General features: G+C 38.8%; 1 protein-coding gene across 1 annotated transcript; it reads right to left on the reverse strand.

Moving 5' to 3' along the window:
* Positions 1 to 6099: 6099 nt before the first annotated feature.
* On the reverse strand, positions 6100 to 13646 carry OOSP4B (oocyte secreted protein family member 4B). Its single transcript, XM_031933803.1, has 4 exons — positions 13419 to 13646; positions 12471 to 12568; positions 7260 to 7405; positions 6100 to 6375 (listed from the first exon to the last, which is right to left on the reverse strand). The coding sequence occupies exons 1-3, from the start codon at positions 13644 to 13646 to the stop codon at positions 7294 to 7296; spliced, it is 438 nt and encodes a 145-aa protein (XP_031789663.1). The 3' UTR covers positions 6100 to 6375; positions 7260 to 7293.
* Positions 13647 to 21496: the final 7850 nt, after the last annotated feature.

The following is a 21496-nucleotide window of genomic DNA, read 5'->3' on the forward strand; positions in this document are numbered from 1 at the left end:
TACATTTTAAAATAATGAAGAGTATAATCAGATTCTTCATATTGGAAAGGATACATGCTTGAGGAGATGGATAGCCCATTTTCCACGGTGCGACTATTATGCACTGCATGCCTGTATCAAAATATCTCAGGGACCCCATAAATATATACACCTACTATGTACTCACAAAAATTTTAAAAAATTAAAAGTCTGAGCAGCCAGCATTATCACGTTGTGGCTGCAAAGTTGTTTAACGGCTATAGAGTTACAGTTTCACAAGATGAAGAGTTCTGTTCACAATGTACAGATGACGAGTTCTGTTACACGCCAATGTAAATGTACTAAACACTACTGAATTGTACACTTAAAATGGTTAAGATGGTAAATTTTATGTTACATAGATCTTATTATCATGTTACATAGATCTTATTTAGATATGTAAAAGGCAAGACTGTAACTTTTTAAGAGAAATACGTAGGACAGAATATCTTTGTGACATTCCCATAGGGAAGGACAGAATATCTTTGTGACATTCACATAGGGAAGGACAGAATATCTTTGTGACATTCCCATAGGGAAGGACAGAATATCTTTGTGACATTCCCATAGGGAAGGCTAAAGGTGGAGGTTTGGAGTGGGAAAGGAATATAGGAGCATCCATGTTATCATACTTTGGTTAAACACTGTTTTGAACAGCCATGTTAATATGTTGTAGAGGAAAATGAATAACTGAGTCTACCTTTCAGGGGTAAAGTCCAGGATAGAGATGTAACTTGAAGCCATCAGCATACAGATGTTAATGAAAACAATGAGATTGAATAAACTCTCCAAGGGAGTGATATGTATAGATGGGGTGAGCAGTTCAATGTTCAATCCCTAGAAACCCCAATAAACCGGAAAAGAGAAATTTCAACCAGGGAGGATCTCCTCAAGACAAACAGTGATCACTGAGGAAGGATGCTATTGCAGAAGCAAGATTTTTTAAAATTTGGCCAGAAGAATTAATATATCAAGAATATACCCAGAGACACATCATACTGAGAATAATTCTTTCAATTAAAACTAGGCACAAAACAAGGCCTATAACTTTGCTATTGCAGAAAAAAAAAAAAAAAACTTATTGCATTCCAACAAGAGACAAAAAGTTTATATACTGGAAATAGTTACTTTTTGTTTGTTTGAGACAAAATCTCACTCTGTCACCCAGGCTGGAGTGCGGTAGCACGATCACGGCTCACTGCAGTCTCGACCTCCTGGGTTCAGATGATCCTCCTACCTCAGCCTCCTGAGTAGCTAGGACTACAGGCACCCAACACCATGCCTGGCTAATTTTTGTAGAGACAGGATTTTGCCATGTTGCCCAGGCTGGTCTCAAACTCCTGGGTTCAAGCAATCCACCTGCCTTGGCCTCCCAAAGTGCTAGAATTACAGGTGTGAGCCACTGTGCCTGGCCTGAAATAGTTAATATCAATATTAGTTTCAGCTGATATAATCAACTTATTTTTTTTTTTTAAAAAGAGAATCAACTAACAAATTATTAAACTGTTTAAAAATTCAACAAGCATGATGGATATTACTACTAAAAAAAAAACTTAAAGCAGTTATATGTGCTAATTTGGATTCATTGATCCAATTCAAAAGAATAAGAATAAAAGAATCCCATTAGCAATTATTCCCGAGCCTGCATGAAACCTTGCAGAGGGCCTCATATTGGCAGTTGGTTGGCTCCATTCATTGTGTTCTGCAATTTTTAGGGATAACTGATCACTAAGTTCTAAAGATAACAGTCTGTGCGCCTTCTTTCAATATATTAGTTGCACTGTCTGTTTGTGTAGGATTTGGGGCAACTCAAACTATACCACCATTGTGACCTTATCCCAATATAAAACAACCTTTCTATAACACACATGCAGAATAAAGCAAGTGCATAAGGACATTTTAAAGTTGTTGTATACTTTGTTCAAAGTATTCTTGGCAGAGACCACATGTGTAATTATTTGTATTACCCAAAGTATATCTTAGCATAATGAACTCATATGTGGAAATAATTGATTAGCTTTATCAAAATTAAACAATACATATTATAGCAGTTTTCCCTGTAGCTATCTGGGTTACACTATATATGCTAGAAGCAAAGGAATGGGAAGACTGCATTACTTAAATGCCTTTGTTAGGATTATTTGGATGCCAGCAGTTGTAGAGGCCATCTCTGATCACACCCATCTGACACCTACCTGTGCTCTACTTTGTCCCATTCTCTGACTGGGGCGCTGACTTTCAGTTTGCCTTGATTCTACATTTTGTCACAACTACTAAGGAGGACAAAACCTGCTAACTCCTCTAACCACATTAAGGTTGAGCCCAACCTTTTTTGGAGTGATTAGCAAAAATCCCATCTGAATACTGATGAAGAATGCAAGGTAGAAAGAGAGAAAACCAGCAAAACTGCTAAGCTTAAAAGATGCTAAATGTTTAAGCCTGTGCAAACATTAAGTGTTCACTCCCAAAGAAATCTTTCCCATCTAAGTAGCACCACAAGTCACCCACTTACAGCCCCCAATCACAGGAGAAATGCTTGATTCCAGTGTGTTTCTCACACTCTATGTCCAAATCATTTGTATGTTTTAATATCCTGCAAAATATATCATCAATGATACCACTTCTCTTGACCCTTGACTCTAACCTTTCAAGTCAAAACCAATTGTCACCAACTTTCTGACTGGCCAGCCTCTTACTGCTATGCCTCCAGGAAATTAATAAGATTCTTTAACCCAGAGATATTGTTTATTCAGCTTCACAGCTGTACAAATCCTTATCAAAAATAAGAATTATCCATCGTATCTCCCTTTGATACACTGTATATTCCTGAAATCATTATGATTGGAATTAGTGAATAGCTGGGCGAGGTGACGGGCGCCTGTAGTCCCAGCTACTCGGGAGGCTGAGGCGGGAGAATGGCGTAAACCCAGGAGGTGGAGCTTGCAGTGAGCCGAGATCGCGCCACTGCACTCCAGCCTGGGCGACAGAGCGAGACTCCGTCTCAAAAACAAAAAAAAAAACAAACAAACAAACAAAAAAAAAAAACTTAAGATTTTGTCTAAGTATCAGACATTAAATGTCAAAAATTAAGGTCTAAAACCAAAAGCATCTGGATCAAAACCTCATTCTAACATGTAGAGATTTTGGTCAATTGAATTCACCACTGAGATTTTTCAGGTTGAGTTAATGAGTTACCTGCCTCATTACTGTAGTGATTGTTAAATAAATGCATAGATCCTATTGCAATGAGGGCAACAGATGGCTGTTAAATCTTAGGTTCAGGGGAACACGGGCAGGTTTGTTATATTGGTAAATTGCATGTCACGGGCCTTGGTGTACAGATTAGTCACCCAGGTAATTAGCATAGTAACTGACGGGTAGTTTTCTACCCTCTCCCTCCTCCCACCCGCCATCCCTCAAGTAGGCCCTGGTGTCTGTTGTTCCCTTATTTGTGTCCACATGTACTCAAGGTTTGGCTCCTACTTATAGGTGAGAATATGCGGTATTAGGTTTTTTGTTCCTGCATTACTTCACATAAGGTTATGGCCTCCAGCTCCATTCATGCTGTTGCAAAGGATATGTCTCATTCTTTTCTATGGTTGTATAGAATTCCATGGTGTCTATGTACCATATTATCTGTGCCCAGTCTACCATGGATGGGTATTTAGGTTGATTCCATGGCTTTACTATTGTGAATAGTACTGGGACAAACACGTGTCTTTATGATAGAATGATTTATATTCCTTTGGGTATATAACCAATAACAGGATTTCTGGGTTGAATGACAGCTCTAAGTTCTCGGAGGAATTGCCACCCTGCTTTCCACAATGGCTGAGCTAATTTACATTCCCACCAGCAGTATGTAATTGTTCTCTTTTCTCTGCAACCTGGCAAGCATCAGAAATTTTTTAACGTTTTTATAAGAGCCCCAAAATATCTTTTAACTAGGATTTATATTTCCAGGAGTAGTCAAAAATCTACTAGGGTTTATTGAAAGGAAAGATTAGGCCAAGTGGCCAGACATGGTGGCTCGCTCCTGTAATCCCAGTACTTTGGGAGGCCGAGGCAGGTGGATCACCTGAGGTCAGGAGTTCAAGACCAGCCTGGCCAACCTGGTGAAACCCCATCTCTACAAAAATACAAAAATTAGCCAGGCATAATGGTGGGTGCCTGTAATCCCAGCTACTCAGGAGGGAGTATCATTTGAACCCAGGAGACAGAGGTTACAGTGAGCCAAGATTGTGCCCATTGAATGCCAGCCTGGGTGACAGAGCGAGACTCCATCTCAAAAATAAAAGAGAAAGGTCAGGCCAAGTCATGCTGCATCTTTAATTTTACTCAAGGTGGAAAGAAATAAAAATAGTAAAAGAATTACATATATTCAAGATGACAAAATTGTACTGTCATTTTCATTTCAAAAACAAAAGTATTCAGTTCTTTCAACAAATCCTAGCTCTTTTCCGGCTTCAGCTGTCTTGGGAAGGATTGAAGGTCAGGAAATTGACATAGTTAGGTACCTGTTAGTGAACCAAGCCCAGCAGCTCAGCTAAGTTATTCAGCAGTTCTAGATGACTCAAATTTAGATGTCTTTGTGTATTCTCTTGGAACAAAAATCCCCATTTCTGGAGGGGATAGAGAGGTACTTTCAGATCTAGCAAAAATAAATTTTATCTAAAGAGGTGGAGAGAGACCTTTTTCACATTTTCTTGTGTCCATGAGTTTTCCTCCCTCCCAGGAGCAAGAAATCTAGCCATAAGAATGTTCTACCCCGACTACCAGTTTTCCCTATGGAAGAGGACTGACCTTGCTTTGAGTAAAGATCATTTGTGTACGTGCATCCCTGCTCATGTATGTGGTACTTTCTGGTTCGGGCTCCCTGGAATGAGTTCGGCAGCTGTACTCTTGCACAGTATACTACTCAAAGGCACAAGAGTTCACTTCCAGAGATATACTAGGCAATTTAAATTAGATGTCTTTCCACCTGGGATCCAAACTGTGATCAGCATAATCTGAGTTGTGAGTACTTTTGTGTTGGGAAAAGCAGCTGTTGTGGAACCTGCCGTCCTCTGAGGGATTTCACTAGGCCTGGGACGCTGTGCTATACGGAAGCTGGGAGCCAAGTTGTCACTTGGTTCCAAGTTCTTCATTAGAAGAAATCATTTCCCTGTTCTGGGTACACAAGGCACATTCCCTGTATTGCTTAAGGTGTGGGTGTCATATGGCACTTGGCTGGTATAGGTAGAGGTATACCTCCCCGCTGTGGTAAGGTAAGAGGGTCTTTTCCTACAGCTCCAGAGGGGTGCATGCATCCCCCACTTTGCATTGGCTATCAGGAGGGACCTGCATGGGAGACTAGTACACACAACAAATGCTGGTTTTGCTTCATCTTTTCTCCTTGCTGCACCTTTCCTTCTTTCCCAACACAAAAAAAGACACTGGTTCCAACCAGTGCCTTGTGTGTACTGAGTCTTTCTTGGCAACTTCCAAGATTCAGTGGGCCTAGTTATGTGAGCTCCCACTCCTGGTGGTTGACACTGTTATCTTTGTCACCCTCCATGCAATGGGAATTCTTACTTGGGATTCATAGCTGGATCTCCCTGCTCGACATTTTGTCAATCAATTCAGGAGCCTCAGAAGGAAGAGCAGGTGATCTTGTTCACTAAGAAAATCTCCACCAAAGCACTAATGGTGGGAAGGGTAGTGTGATGGTGTAGTTGTGACCCTACATGGTTACAACATTTTCGGAATTAGGCCAAAAAGCAATTGGAATCTTATTTTCTTCTAGATTCTTGCTTTATCAAGGTAATAGGAAAGAAATGCACAATGCCAAATGTAAGTTTACAATGTTTCCTCATGAGACATTACCAGGAAACAGAAAAGAAAAAAGCAGTATAGAAAGCCAAAGATGAAGGGCTAATGGGAAAATCCTCCTTTTGGGTGCATTATAAAAGAGGGAGATTTAAATCTATTTCACTGAGACGTAGTTGCTAAGCATAATGGGTAAAACTAAAGTGAGCAACTAAATCATAAAAATGCTGAATGTTAATTCAGAAAAGTACGCAGTGGGTATAGGCAAGTTTTATTATGTATGAACTTGATTTCAGAGTTAGAATGGCAATTTCACTTAAAATTAACTCATTCAAAGATGTAAATATCATGGTATAGATATGTTATCCCAAACTCCAAAATGTAGTGAAACTGGTAACAGATATTGCTACTCATCTTTGTACAGACATATCAACAGTATTGATGAAACTGGTTCTCAGCAAGTATGTACCACTTGCTCCTGTGCTTTGGGGAGGAGAGGGTGTTATAACACAGGCATTATTGATGCAGTGACTTCTTGGAGAGTTGCTCCTGTAGGATGAGGGGAAAAAGCAGTTAAGAGCTGCTTAAATATAACCTTACCTAAAAAGAAAACATGTTGAGAGAACTCATGGGTGCTCAATTAGAAGTAACGTGAAAAAAAATAACATTTTTTTTCTACCTGAAAATTTCTACCCTGAAATGTAATCTGCGGAATTACCCAACTATATCAAATATAACCATTAGATATTATGCTATTAGAAGGGATTAGTATCTATGTGTTGGCTAGATCACTGCCTTTCCGAAACTATCAAGTAATTATATTATACATTTCAATTTGGATTTTAGTGGTTTTCAGATCTCCAGAACAGAGCTTATTTCTTCATGAAATGTCAACTTCAAGGCTATTGTCAATATGCACAAGTTTTCTGGCATCCTTTTAAAATAAGCTCAGTAGAAAAATCCTAAGAAGAGTGTTTTCTACAGGTATTAATCTTAGGAAAAGTACTAATTAGATGTAGCGACTTCCTCTGAATTTAAGCCTAGTTTATCTATCTGCCTACTTATTTTATACACATATATGTATACAGAAATGTTTTTCTGCAAATATTAGTATGAAATTAGAGATCTGGTATGGGTCTTCTATGACAACAATTTCATTTTGTCACGGGCTATATTGAAAATGAACAATTTAGTACCTGAGAGAATAGGTAAGGAAACTGACCAGTATGGAACCTATTCATGTTTATGTGCAACAAGAAAATTATAACTGTATCCAAGTACAGACGGTGATACCTAGTATTGCAGGGTTCACATTAAAACCAGAGCAATTTCAGCATGCAGTATTCAAATAGGAATTTACATTATTGCCTTCCTTGAAGTTATATTTAACACATAGTGGTTAACTATAAAATAAACAACCTTAATATTCTCACCTTATTAACACTTTTAAAATTAGGTGCCCATGTTTTACTTTGTGTGGGAGCTGGTGACTCTTGTTTTTGATTTTTGAGGGATTTCTTTCAAGGTGTTGGCATCAAACACACTCATTCCAAAATGCATCGCAGGTGGGAATTTAAGCCTAAATGCAGAGCAAACAAAAATATACAAAAGAAAAGCACAGGATTGATAGCTGTACAGATTTTTTGTGGGAAAAATATATATTAGATAGGTTCATTATAAGTGATAACCCAAAATAACTGACTTGTGGAGGAAAAGCAAAATAGCTCAATACATCTAAATAAACTAGCTCAATAAATAAAATAGCTCAATAAATCTAAATTGTAACAATCTTGAATAGGATGTTACTTATTGAACCAGAATTGATCCTAGACTTGACTTTGAGGCTCTGGGGTCAATAAAAGTTTTGAAAAGCAAAATGATTGTCAGATGTGAAGAAACGTTCTCTCTATGCTGAGTGGACTATGGCTGAACCAAGCCAGGCCATACACACATCCCAAGATTAAAAATTGAAAACAGAGACCCATATGTATGCAAAAAGATTCTACCACCAAAATCTTAGGCAGGAAATAGAGATATAGACACACCCCATTCCAAGGTTAAAAAGCAGTTAGATGTCACCACCTTTAACTACCATCTCAACCCTTTCCCATCCTATCTTAGGAGTTGCAGTGTTTATTCCCACTGCGGGTCTTTCTTCCCTGCATGTAAGAAAAAGGAATGTAGTTTGCTCGTCTCCCAAAGCCAGCGTGTATGTCGTTCCAGGAGAATTATTCAGATTTGGAGTGCATGTGTAAAGGAAGGCTAAAATCTCATTCAAATTTTCTGTATCTCTTGTTGACTTTAGAAGGGCTAATATGTCCTGGCCTATTTGATCTGGGAGAAAAATGGACTGCAAACAGATAAAACATAATAGCCTTTATTTTTATGATCTGCTATTGAAACCATTTTTTTGAGAGCTTAGTGGATGCCTATATAGATAGCAGATGGGATTGAACTATATTGCCAAGATTCCCCTTAAGATAACCAGCACCGAGTGAGAAATCCAAGGATCAAATCTGAATTTCATGATAGACCCATTCAAAAAGTCATTAAGTGAGGAAGACCAGCATTTGGACCTACCACTGAGAAGGCATCTATGCTCAGTGTTGGCCAAAAGACCCCTACAACCGTTTCACCTAAAAGACATTTTCTCTTTTCATGTCTTAATACCATTACCCTATCCCGGAAAACACAGGAAAGGTAGGGGAAGAGAACAGATTTCAAAACCACAAAAAGATCACATTAAAGAATCTACTCCAAAACCTCAAACCCCAGCATAGCTGGAACTGGAAAGAAAGGAAGGAAGAAAACTAAGTTAAGTATGAAATTCTAGTATTAAGTTGTATTCCACTAGGCTTCACAAGTCTAATAACCAGAAAATGACCTTCAAGATGCTGTCAAGCATCGAGGAAAAACTTACATTGCATAAAAGCAGTGATTACATGCCAGGTGCAGTGGTTCATGCCTGTAATCCCAGTACTTTGGGAGGCGAGGCAGGCAGATCACCTGAGGTCAGGAGTTCGAGACCAGCCTGGCCAACATGATGAAACCTCATCTCTATTAAAAACATAAAAATTAGTCTGGCATGGTGATGCATGCCTGTAATCCCAGCTACTCAGGAGGCTGAGGCAGGAGAATCACTTGAACCCAGGAAGCAGAGGTTGCAGTGATCTGAGATCACGCCACTGCACTCCAGCCTGGGCAACAGAGTGAGACTCTATCTCAAAAACAAACAAACAAAAAACAGTGACTACAAAACTACTTTCTGCAAGTTTAGACTATCCAATAATTAATTAAAAGGTGAATATGATGATATCAGTTGCAAAAAGGCAACTAGATCTCAAGAATCAGAAGGAGGAATTTAAATGACATGTAACTTATCACCACATTTACATGCTCATTGCCTTGACTCCATTGCCATAAGTACCACTTCTTTCCATGATCCAAAGAGAGGAGACTAATGGCTTTTTTTTTTTTTTTTAAAGACAATCTCACTCTGTCACCCAGGCTGGAGTGCAGTGGCGCTATCTCAGCTCACTGCAACCTCTACCTTCCAGGTTCAAGCGATTCTCCTACCTCAGCCTCCCAAGCAACTGGAATTATGGGCATGTGCCACCATACCTGGCTAATTTTTTTTATTTTTAGCAGAGACAGAGTTTCACCACATTCGTTAGGCTGGTTTCGAACTCCTGGCCTCAAGTGATCTGCCTGCCTTGGTCTCCCAAAGTGCTGGTATCATATATATACATATATATGTATATATATCATATATCAGCTGCATATGTATATAGCTGTATATATATGCCATATACATATATACATATCATATGTATATGTATATCTATATCCATATATGTGTATATATCCATAGATGTGTATATATGTGTGTATGTATATAATGATATATATGGATATATACACCATATATACACATCTGTGGATATATGATATATATCATCATATATCCATATATGTGGATATATGATATATATCATAACCTTTATCTGCTCAGAGGCTGACAAGTTTACAAAGGATAAACTAATTGGCATTGTCCAAGTCAGGTGCTAACCTCTAGATCAATTAAGAAGAAGAGGATATGAGGTGCCTATAACAGTATAGCAGCTAATATTATAGCCAGAGAGGTTGAAAAGATATTGGGGGCTGGAAGAACAAACATACCTTCTCAGATTAAGAGAGGGTACAACAGAGGTACATTTTCTACCCCTGTTCCAGGGAGTATGGGGGACTCATACCAATGTGTAAAAACTCCTCGTGGTCAGGGAAGCGTGTTCTTTAAAAAGCCAAAGACTATCACCAAAATCTTAGCCAGGCAAGAGAGGGAAACTCCCCATTCCAAGGCTAAAAAGCAGTTAGATCCTACCACCTTTAGCTATCATCTCAACCCGTCACCATCCCACTTTAGGAGTTGTAGTGTTAATTCCCACTGTTAAATCTTTCCTTCCCTGACAGTAAAGAACAGGAATGTGGGGGTGGGAGTGGGGAAAATGAGAAAATTACCTACTGGGACTATGCCCAGCACCCGGATAGCTTGGTCAATCCTACCTCAAACCTCAGAATCATGCAATGTGCTTATGTAACAAACCTTTATATGTACTCCCTGGATCTAAAATGAGAGTTAAAATTTAGAAAATTAAAAATAAAGGTTAGAACCACTTCAAGATCAACATGAATGTTTTTAATATTTAGCTACTGTCTGGTTAACAATTGTGTTTATTCTGATGTAGCAACACTGTCCATTAGTAAATCTTTATTACAGAAAATTCTAAGTCTACACTGTGCAAATGTTACCACTAGCCACATGCCGCTACTGAGCACTCGAAAAAATAGCTCATGCAACTCAATTTTTTGCTGTTTTAATTTTAGTTAATTTAAATGTAATGTTACCAGTGGCTACTGGTTACTATGTTAGACAGCAAAGGTTTAGAGATGACTGGTGAAGTTTGAAGAACAGAGATTCCTTTTAAAAGCTGATTTCAAGTCATTCCTTGCAGGGTGCCTTAATTTTGTCTGACTTTTTCCACCCTTCAAGAAGCATAAGGATATAGTGAGAATTTGTTTGAAATCATCCTGAACAGCTGAAAATGGCATTGCTAAGTTGCAAATGAACTAAGTAGTCAAGATAGCATGAACTTAAGTAGCTAAAGATCAAATAGATCATTAAGACATAAATAAGAGTTCAGAGAAATCCAAACTTATAAGGTCATTGATATAACAAAAGAGTCAGAGCAGTTCAAGAATGAAAGGAAATTTCATTTCAGTTAATGGTACTGTATCAACAGGATGTCCCTATGGAGAGGGAAGAACCTTGACCTTCCTTACACTACATGCAAAAATTAAGTTCAGATGGATTCTAAACCCAAACATATTCAAAACCGTAAAACTTTAAGAAGAAAATAAGGCTTGGCAGTAAGCAAAGAATTTTAAGACAAAACAGAAAGCAGTAACTAGAAGGAAGAGTCTATAAGTTAAACTCCAAAATTAAAGATGTCTGCTCATCAAAAAACACATTAAGAAAATGAATACGCAATGTGGGGCCTGGGGCAAAACACGTCTGACAAAGTCCTAGTCTTTAAGATATAAGACCCCTTACAATACAAGACAGAGTAAAAATGAACAAAAGACATGGCTCACAAGAGAATACAAATGGCCAGTGAGCACTAATTAGTTATCGGAAAATGCAAATTAAATACTACTATGCACCTATTCAGATGGTTAGAATAAAAAACTGACCTCAGAAGGTGAAACCACTGGACTCTCATACATTCCTCATATTAGTGCCAAAAAGAACACCTTATTTGGGAAAATATTCATCATTCCTTACAAAACTAAACATGCTCTCCCTATGATCAAGCAATCCTATTCTTAGGTATTTAAAGGAAACATACACCCAAAGACATGCAAACATATGGTGATATCACATTTATTCATAATAGCCAGAGACTGAAAACAGCACGTCTTCATCAAATAATATGAAATAATATGTATCTAATGAAATATACCACTCAGCAATATAAAGCAAACAAGCTACTGGAATATACAACATAAATGAGTTTCAGACATTCTGCTGAATTAAATAAGCTAGACACAAAAGCATACATACTGCAATTCTATTTCTACAAAGTTATAGAAAAGAACAGTGAGGTGTGGCCAGCAGGAATCAACTAGGAAGATCCACTTTCTGCAACAACCAGTGTTACGCATGTCAGTAGGGTTTTATGTTAAACATAAAGCTCAGTTGACAAATGCATTTGCTTGTGTAACATTTATATATTAATTGCATGTGAGTTTTTCTTCAAATAAATTATTGATCCTTAATTCATGATATGCATGCTGAAGTACTTAGGGAAAAGTGTACTCATGTCTTCAATTGGAAGTGCATCAAAATTGATAGACAGGGAAATGGATGTGTAACAAAGTTTAGCAAAATGGTAGAATCTAGGTATTATATGTAAATTATTTCATCTCTATATTTGAACATTTTCTTTAGAATTAGAGACATTTTAGAAATTGTAATTGTGCCATATGCATCACTCTAGGGCATTTTTATAGCTGCATTCTTAACAGAAACATCTATCAACCAAATAATAAATTGAAGAATGTGTAAAGGAAGTAGCTACACATACCTCTTCACAAAGCAAACCACTGGAAATTCATAAGTAGTATGCAACCTTGGTCTGTAACTGATCTCTGATAATATGGCATCATCATTTCTTTGGAACATCTGAAACAACTGAGAGTTTTAATACTAGAAGGCATTCAATTATTTTGGTGGCTTAATGATCTTAATAGAATCTGTTTTAGGAAAATCTGGAAATGGCATTTTACATTAATTTAACAGAAATAAAATAGACCTCATGAGAAATACTTTATTCTCACTTTTCTTCTGGTCCTTCAACTTCTTTGCCCCCATCTCTAATAACAGATGGGGGATAGGAGAAAATAATTGTCTCTGGGTCTGTTTTAAAGAATATGTGCTGTTTCCAAAATAGTCCCCCAATTGCATATATTCATACACAATGTTCCCAGCTATTAAAAGCTGACAGCCGATGGAGGTAGTAAAACTGAGAAGGCACAGGCTGTACCTTATGACTTTTTTGAGATGGAGTTTCGCTCTTGTCACCCAGGCTGGAGTGCAATGATGCCATCTCCACTCACTGCAACCTCTGCCTCCCAGGTTCAAGCAATTCTCCTGCCTCAGTCTCCCAAGTAGCTGTGATTACAGGTACTGGCCACCACACCCAGCTAAATTTGGTATTTTTAGCAGAGACTGGGTTTCACCATGTCGACCAGGTTGGTCTCTCCTGACTTCAGGTGATCCACCCACCTCAGCCTCCCAAAATGATGGGATTACAGGTGTGAGCCACCATGCCCAGCCCATTATGAACTTTTTAAAGTCCCTTATCTGAAATGTCCCAATTAAATAGATAAGCACCTGGTCCTATCTAACAAGTGATCACTGCAAGAGATAGGAAGATGCTTGAAAATTTTAATTAGGAAGGACCTTTTGATACTATGTAGCCCTGAAGAAAAAAGTCAGAATATATTTTAGGGAAAAGCATCATGGCACTTACAATTTTCTTGATCCCACAAGAAGTGACAGGATAAGAAAACTCATAGTTAAATGACAACAGTCTTGTTACAGGACAGTTATCTCCCAGGTGTATGTCGCCAATTTTAATTTCTGTGTTGTTATCAAAGGGCCTTATTTTCATTCTGACTAACAACCAGTCATCAGAGCACGTTGTAGTTATTGCTAAAAAAAAAAAAAGAAAAAAATCCAAAAAGTAACATGATAGCATACTTCATCTCAAGACATTACACTGTCAGTGCTGACAGACAAATATAACACAAGCTACTTGGGTTGCATTCAGTCTCCTACTAGCCCTGTTCAGAAATAAGCAAGTATAGGCCAGGCATGGTGGCTTGTGCCTGTAATCCCAGCATTTTAGGAGACCGAGGCGGGTGGATCACCTGAGGCCAGGAGTTCGAGACCAGCCTGGCCAACATGGTAAAACCCCATTTCTACTAAAACTGCAAAAATTAGCCAAGCGTGGTGGTGCACCCCTGTAATCCCAGCTACTCGGGAGGCTGAGGTGGGAGAACTGCTTGAACCCAGGAGGCACAGGCTGCAATGAGTCGAGACTACGCCACTGCACTCCAGCCTGGGCAACACAGTAAGACCCCTATCTCAAAAAAAGACATTAAAATTAAAATTTAAAAAAGCAGGTAAAGTTTAAATTTCATCTAAACTAATATATCCCAAATATGATCATTAACATGTAACAAAACAAAAATTGAGATTTCTTATACTAATTTTCTGGAACTGATGTGTGTTTTGTATTTGTAGCACAATTCAGATTGGCCACACTTCACATGCTCAAAAGCCACTTGAGGGCGGTGGCTGCTGTGCTACTCCGTACTTTACACAGCTGCAAAAATCCATAGAGAGGTTAGTTGGTTATTTAATTTCTTTGCAACCATTTATTCACATTTAGAGTGACTGTAGTCATTATTACCTACCTTTTAGGGTTCTGTGATGACTAAATGAAATAAGGCATATAAAAGGTCTTGGAACACTGCCTAGAACTTAAATGCTCAATCAATGTTTATTAAGGTAAAAACAATTTAAAGGTCTTTATATAAGACACTACCACCACTAATTCTTTCCACAGAGATAGATCTCCAACCATCCATCCTCAGTACCAATTAAACTAAACCTGGATCAGAATTTAATGCTATATAAAAGATTAGGTTACACAGTCCAATCTTCTCATATTAACCTGAAGAAGCTGTGGCTATACCCTAGGAACATTTTTACAATACCAGGCACACAGGGACATTTCACATTTTACCATTATCTCTCCCCACCCCTAGGGGGAAAAAAAAAATCACATCTTCATCTCTTTATCCCCAGCTACATATGGCATGTATTTAGCCTTCAATATGAATTTTAATTGAATAAGTGACTAGTCCAACCACATAAGACATTGACTCAGGTTTTAATCTCAGGACAGTTGGCAATACCCAAGAATCTACGGAACTCTGTCTTCCATAAAATGTTTGGCTTAGAATGAGCCTTATTTGACCTATCAACCTGAGATTACCAGCTTGACACATGCTTATTGGGACAGCTAGAAGAACAGAGACACAAGTACAACATGGAACTCAGCATTTAGAATTTTGAGAAATCATTTTCCTAGAGAGATTAATAGTGTAAGTTATTCACTTAAGAAAGTTGATAGATACTGATAGTAAATACAGTGATGACAGCTGCAGAAATGAAGTTTAGGGTGAGGATGATAAAAATCTGCAGTCCACTTACCTCATAGCAGCAGGACTATGGTACAATGTCCTTGGTCCATGTCAAAATGGGAATTGTAATTACTATCAAGTCCCTCCTTTTATTCAGACTAAGAAAGAAGCTGTAGCCTATGTATTTTGTGTTTGTATCCCAAGGATGGCTATATTTATCTTAAAAAGCAAAGCTTTCAGGGCCAGGCTGTCATTGAGGGGTTAATATGTTAGACCACAAGCCTGTTCCCATGGGGATTCCCACATTTATTGTCACCACATTAAATAAGTTCTGCTGTTTATGTACCAATTCCTAGGTCAAATGTCATCACATACTTTTTTTTTTTTTTTTTTTTAAGACAGAGTCTAGCTTTGCTGCCCAGGCTAGAGTACAGTGGCAGGATCTTGGCTCACTGCAACCTCCACGTCCTGGGTTCAAGTGATTCTCCTGTCTCAGCCTCCTGAGTAGCTGGGATTACAGGCATGTGCCACCACACCCAGCTAATTTTTGTATTTTTAGCAGAGACAGGGTTTTGCCAGGTTGGCCAGGCTTTTCTCGAACTCGTGACCTCAGGTGATCCATCCACCTCAGCCTCCCAAACTGCTAGGATTACAGGTGTGAGCCATGGTACCCAGCCTATGTTCTTGTTATTGAGTCTAACAAAGAAAACCTGAGATAGGGCAAATAATCTCTTCATTTTCCAGATATGAAATGAAATGCTCAAACCATTAAATTACTTGAAGAATCTTAAATCTGGTACATAACGTGCCTGGCCCTAATACCAAGACAGACAGTTATCTAGACCATCAGCGGTCAACTGAGTCATTGCTGCAGTCTAAACAGTGTCTTCTTTATCCACTGACCATCTATGTCTTAGGAGAGGTAGGAATGAGAAAGTGAGAATTAGAACAACACTAAGTGCCTGACTCACGTTTCAGTTAATTATTCTCCATTCACAGAGAATTCTGTATTCTCTATTAATAATGCTAGCCAGTGAGTAATTTGTCTAAAGCCTTACTAATCAAAGTCTGGTCCACAAATCGGTAACATCAACATCGCCTGAGAACTCATTAGAAATAATGAATTCCAGATCTCATCTCTAACCTATAGACTCAGTTTGCATTTTAATACTAAGATGACTTATATATGCAAAGTTTGAGAACTGGTGTAAGAGGTACCGACATTCAGAGCTGTAACATGACCACTGAATATAATAAAAGCAGATAAAAACATGTGAAGAGGAGGATAGATGAGAGGCCAGATTTCTTTCACATAGCCATTCATTCAATTTTTATATAACTAACGCCTTCCAGTGCAAGGATGGAAGACCTTGTGTGTGTCAAGCATTATGGCTAGACCATGGTTACAAAACTGCCATCACAAAATAGATTGGTAGTACTCTCAGAGCAGGAGTTAGGTTTTGTTTTGAAAGATGGAGTCTCCCTCTGTCGTCCAGGCTGGAGCGCAGGGGTGAGATCTCAGCTCACTGCAACCTCTGCCTCCTGGGTTCAAGTGACTCTTCTGCCTCAGCCTCTGGAGTAGCTGGAACATGTACCACCACACCTGGCTAATTTTTGTAAAAAGTAGAGATGGGGTTTCACCACGTTGCCTAGACTGGTCTTGAACTCCTGAGCTCAAGCAATCTTCTCACCTAGGCCCCCCAAAGTGCTGGGATTGCAGATGCTAAGTTTTTTGTTTGTTTTTTCTGAGAGTCTCGCTCTGTCACCCAGGCTTGAGTGCAACGGCATGATCTCGGCTCACTGCAACTTCTGCCTCCTGGGTTCAAGTGATTTTCCTGCCTCAACCTCCTGAGTAGTCGGGATTACAGGTACCCACCACCATGCCCAGTTAATTTTAGTATTTCTTTTGTTTAGTAGAGATGGGGTTTTGCCATGTTGGTCAGGTTGGTCTCAAACTCCTGACCTCAAGTGATCTGCCTGCTTCGGCCTCCCAAAGTGCTGGGATTACAGGTGTAAACCATCACACCCATCCTACAGGTGCTAGGTTTTTAACTCATTTTACTCCCTACGTTTCCCTAGACTCATCTAATGTGACTAAAGTACACTTATGTCTCAATCCCACCCCTAACTATATACCCTAATTTTGGTCTCATGGAATGGTAATAGAGGAAGTTAGACCCACATACAGAAAAAAAAAAAAAAGACATTAAGGCACTGAAATCTCAAAGAAAGATCAAACAAACTCAGGTGTAACAGAGAAGCCAAGTCTGATTATGAGAAAAGTAATCACAGGTTTGAGATTTGATATTGGGTAGCCTCCCACAAATTTTATTCGCTCTGAGACCCCTGCAAGGAGGTGGTCATTAGCTTCGGTTATTAGAAATCAAGATTATATGAAACGTAGCCATGGTTTCAGCTGGTTTCAAGTCTGGCACTAGTTTTGCTTAGAAAAGGGGTCTCACAAATACATGCCTTAAAGTGCTTCTAAGCTGAAGTAAAACACAAGGCTGCATTTCTCAACTCAGCCCTATTGAGATCTATAACCACGGAGATTTTGTTGTTGTTGGCTATACATTGCAGAATGTGTAGTGGCATTCTTGACCACCATCCACTAGATACCAGTGGCAAACACTGTTGTGACAGCCAAAAATCCCTCTCAACATTGCCAAGTGTCCCCTGGGGGGCAAAACCAGCCGTTGAGAACCAGTATTCTAATGTAAAGGTGGAAGTGAACTAGTGCATGGTTACAGATCTAGGAGAAAGTCCATAGGCTGCTTTATTTGGCAAAACTCTCAGACTGACATTAGACACAGCTGACATCACTCTGGAGCACTGACCCAAACCGATTTGAGTGTTTTCATTTCACTGGCTCTCTCATCATCTTATTTTAAGGCACGATACCTTCCTAGTCATTTTTCCCTGGCAGCCAAAATTAGATAGATTTAGAGTAACTTGCCCAAGTTCATGCAGCTAAGTACAAAGCTGGGGCTCAACTGTTCCCCAAACTTCAGTATATAGAGGAAGCAATTAGAACTCATCCAAATTTGGCTGCTCACTATATAATTTTCATTCTATCTGTCCAGCACCATGGATAGGCCAAGAGAGCCTAGAACCTTCCCCAGAAACCCAGAGATCTCTAAGGTAGCCCTTCCTTTCCCAGGTTCTCTCAAATTATCGGAGCCCCAGTTATGTTAGAAACATGGGTCTCACACTAGAAGAGGGATAATGGCACAAGATAAACTAAAACTGGAGAACCCTCAAATTGGTTTATAGAAAAAGAAAATATTTTGAGCACAGTTTATGTGACTAGAAACAGTCATTTTTTCTTAACTGAGTAATTAGAAACAGGTAGCCCTACCTGTTGGTTTATACTCAGGGAGAAAAAAAAAAAAAATCTCAGGTTTTTACACAGCAGTGTTTTAGAAAGTAATCTTATCACTTCCAGTCACCAGCCTCTGAAGATATTTCTTATTCATACCTGGGTTGAGTCCAGAAGAATTCCAAAACAAGAAAGAAAACAGGAAGGACCCGCCTAAGAGCACAGAGGCCTTCATCGCTCCAGACTCCAAAACACAACATAGGGAACGAGAAATGGCAAGGAGCTGGGGGTGGGGGTATTCCTTGAGTGCTTATAAACCTTTGGCCACATTCAGCTGTCTGCAATTGCCCTCTGCTGGAGTAGCCCAGGGAAACCCCTTAGCATCTTCTCAAAGCATGGCCCATCAGCTGGCAGTAGCTGCATCACTTCACCTGTGCCATGGGCAACCTGGGAGCTTGTTAGATGCAAAATAACAGATTTAACTCTAGACCCACAGTATCAGTCACAAACTGCATTTCGACAAGATTTCCAAGTAGTTCACATGCATATTAAATTTGAGAGGCATTTTTCTTAGCATAGCTTTAGTCTGGGCCACTTGACTACCGACTTCTTAAACATTATTTTAAAATTAGAAATCATGATGTAAATAAAGTCACTAAATCTATTATACATCTCTAGCTATATGGATGTGTCTCAGTGAAGTCCTACATACTACATGTGATACTTATTCATTAAATTATAAGGTACAAGAGCCATAGGATTTAAAAAGCATCAGGAGACTGACACAGGTGACACGTTTGTGATTTCCCCTCACCGTGATTCTCTCATCGTGGTTCAATTTTAAATTTCCTGAACTACTGATGAGTTTGAGCACCTTCTCAAACATTTGCTGACCGTTTGGACACCCTCTCTTGTGAAATCACTTTCCAAATTTTCTATTTCATTGTCTGTATTTTTAAAATTAATTTGAAAGAGTCCTTTATATATTCTGAATATGAATCTTCTGGTTTATGTAAATTGTGAATATCTTCTACCACTCTGTACTGTGATGGTTAATTTTATTTGTCAATTTGATTGGGCCACAAGGTGCACAGATCTTTGGTTTAACGTTATTCTGGGTGTGTCTGTGAAGGCATTTTTCAGTGAGCTGAACATTCAAATGGGCAGACTGAGTAAGGCAAACTGCCTTCACCAATGTAGGTGAGCCTCATTTAATCTGTTGAAGGCCTGAATAGAATAAAAAGGTTGACAGAGGGAGCATTCACTCTCTCTATCAGACCATCTTCAGCTGAAACATTGGTCTTCTCCTTTTCCTGACTTGAATTTAGACTAGAATTTACACCGTCAGCTCTGCTAGTTCTTAAGCCTCCGGACTTGGACTGGAACGATACCCTCAGCTGTTCTCAATCACCAGCTTGCTGACTGCAGATCTTGGGACTTCCGAGACACTAGGATCACATGAGCCAAGTCCTTATTGTATATGTGTGTGTATACGTGTGTGTGTGTATATATCTCACATATATATGGTATATTATACAGACACATACATACATCTCATATTGATTCTGTTTCTCTAGAGAACCCAAATGATTAGGTAATCTTGTTAATTTCCTCATGGTGTATTTATTTAATGATAATAAACAGAATAATCAAATATTAATACGATCTAACAAATTTTCCTTTAGAGTTTGTGCCTTATTAATCTGAAATCCATGACAATTTTTCCAATATTCTCTTCTAAAAACTTTATAATGTTGCTCATGATATTGAGGTTTTGAATCTACTTGGAATTGATTTTTGTGAATAGAAAAGCATATTTGACCATATGGATAGCCATCTGGGATTGAAATAATTTATTTATTTAAAAGTCTATCTTTATCCACAGTTCTGCAGTCTGTCTTTCGTAAGTCAAGGTGTGTATGCCTATTTCCAGAGTCTCTGTTTCATTCATTTATCTATTTATTTATTCCTGTATCAATACGAATATATCCTGTTTACCACAGATTTATCTTGATATTGGTACTCCAATATCAAGTCCTCCTACTTTCTTCTTTTTAACTGTGCTGATTTTTTTTGACCAATTATGTAAATTTTAAAACCAGCTTGCCAAGTTTTAGCAAAAACAAAAAAACCCTGTTGTTCAAGAGAATGAGAAGACAAGACATACACTGTTAGAAAATATTTGCAAAAGACATAACTGGTAAAAAGACTTTTGTTTTGCGGTGGGCAGATCTATGCAAACCTACCCCAAAGCCCAAGGAAGCTGAGGGGCAGAAGAAAGTGGTTGACAAATCCAGTTTCTTAGAAAGAAACATTTAACAGGGCCTTAGAAACCATATAGCCATGTTTGTGCCTCAGTGGCACTGAGACCAGATGGTGGATCCCATGCCTTTTTCCCCTGAACCCAGAGGGGTATACCATAGGGAAGGGAAATACGTGATTCAGAAGAGATGTGTAGGACAACTGAAGTACGATGACATGAAGGTTGTTTTGACCTAAAGGCAGGATGTACACACTCTTACATAGGTAGCAACAGGCAAACTGGAAATCTCTTCTTGGAACCAGGGTTAATCAAAAGTCAACATGGCAAATTAGCATTCGAGATGTAGTTGCTTTATCTCCACAACTGTTATCCAAAATGCACAAAGTACTCAAAGTTAACAACAAAGAATCAAACAACCCAATTTAAAAATGGGCCAAATACCTGAACAGACACCTCACCTAATAAGATATGCAGATGACAAATAAACATATGAAAGGTTGCTGCATGTCAGCCGTCATCAGGGAAATGCAAATTCAAAGAATGAGATACCACTACATACCTATTAGAATGGCTAAAATCCAGAACACTTGCAACACCAGTTCATTGCTGCGAGGATGTAGAGCAACAGAAGTTCTCACTCAGTGCTGATGGGAACAGGAAATGGTACAGCCACTTTGGAAGACAGCTGGGTAGTTTCTTACAAAAGTAAATATACTCTTAGTGGCTGCTCCACCAATGCGCTTCCTGGTACTTACCCAAAGAAGTTGAAAACTCATGTCCACACAAAAACTTGCACACAAATGTTTATAGCAGCC

The sequence above is a fragment of the Piliocolobus tephrosceles genome, chromosome 13 (assembly GCF_002776525.5).
Source record: "Piliocolobus tephrosceles isolate RC106 chromosome 13, ASM277652v3, whole genome shotgun sequence".
Classification (NCBI taxonomy): Eukaryota; Metazoa; Chordata; class Mammalia; order Primates; family Cercopithecidae; genus Piliocolobus; species Piliocolobus tephrosceles.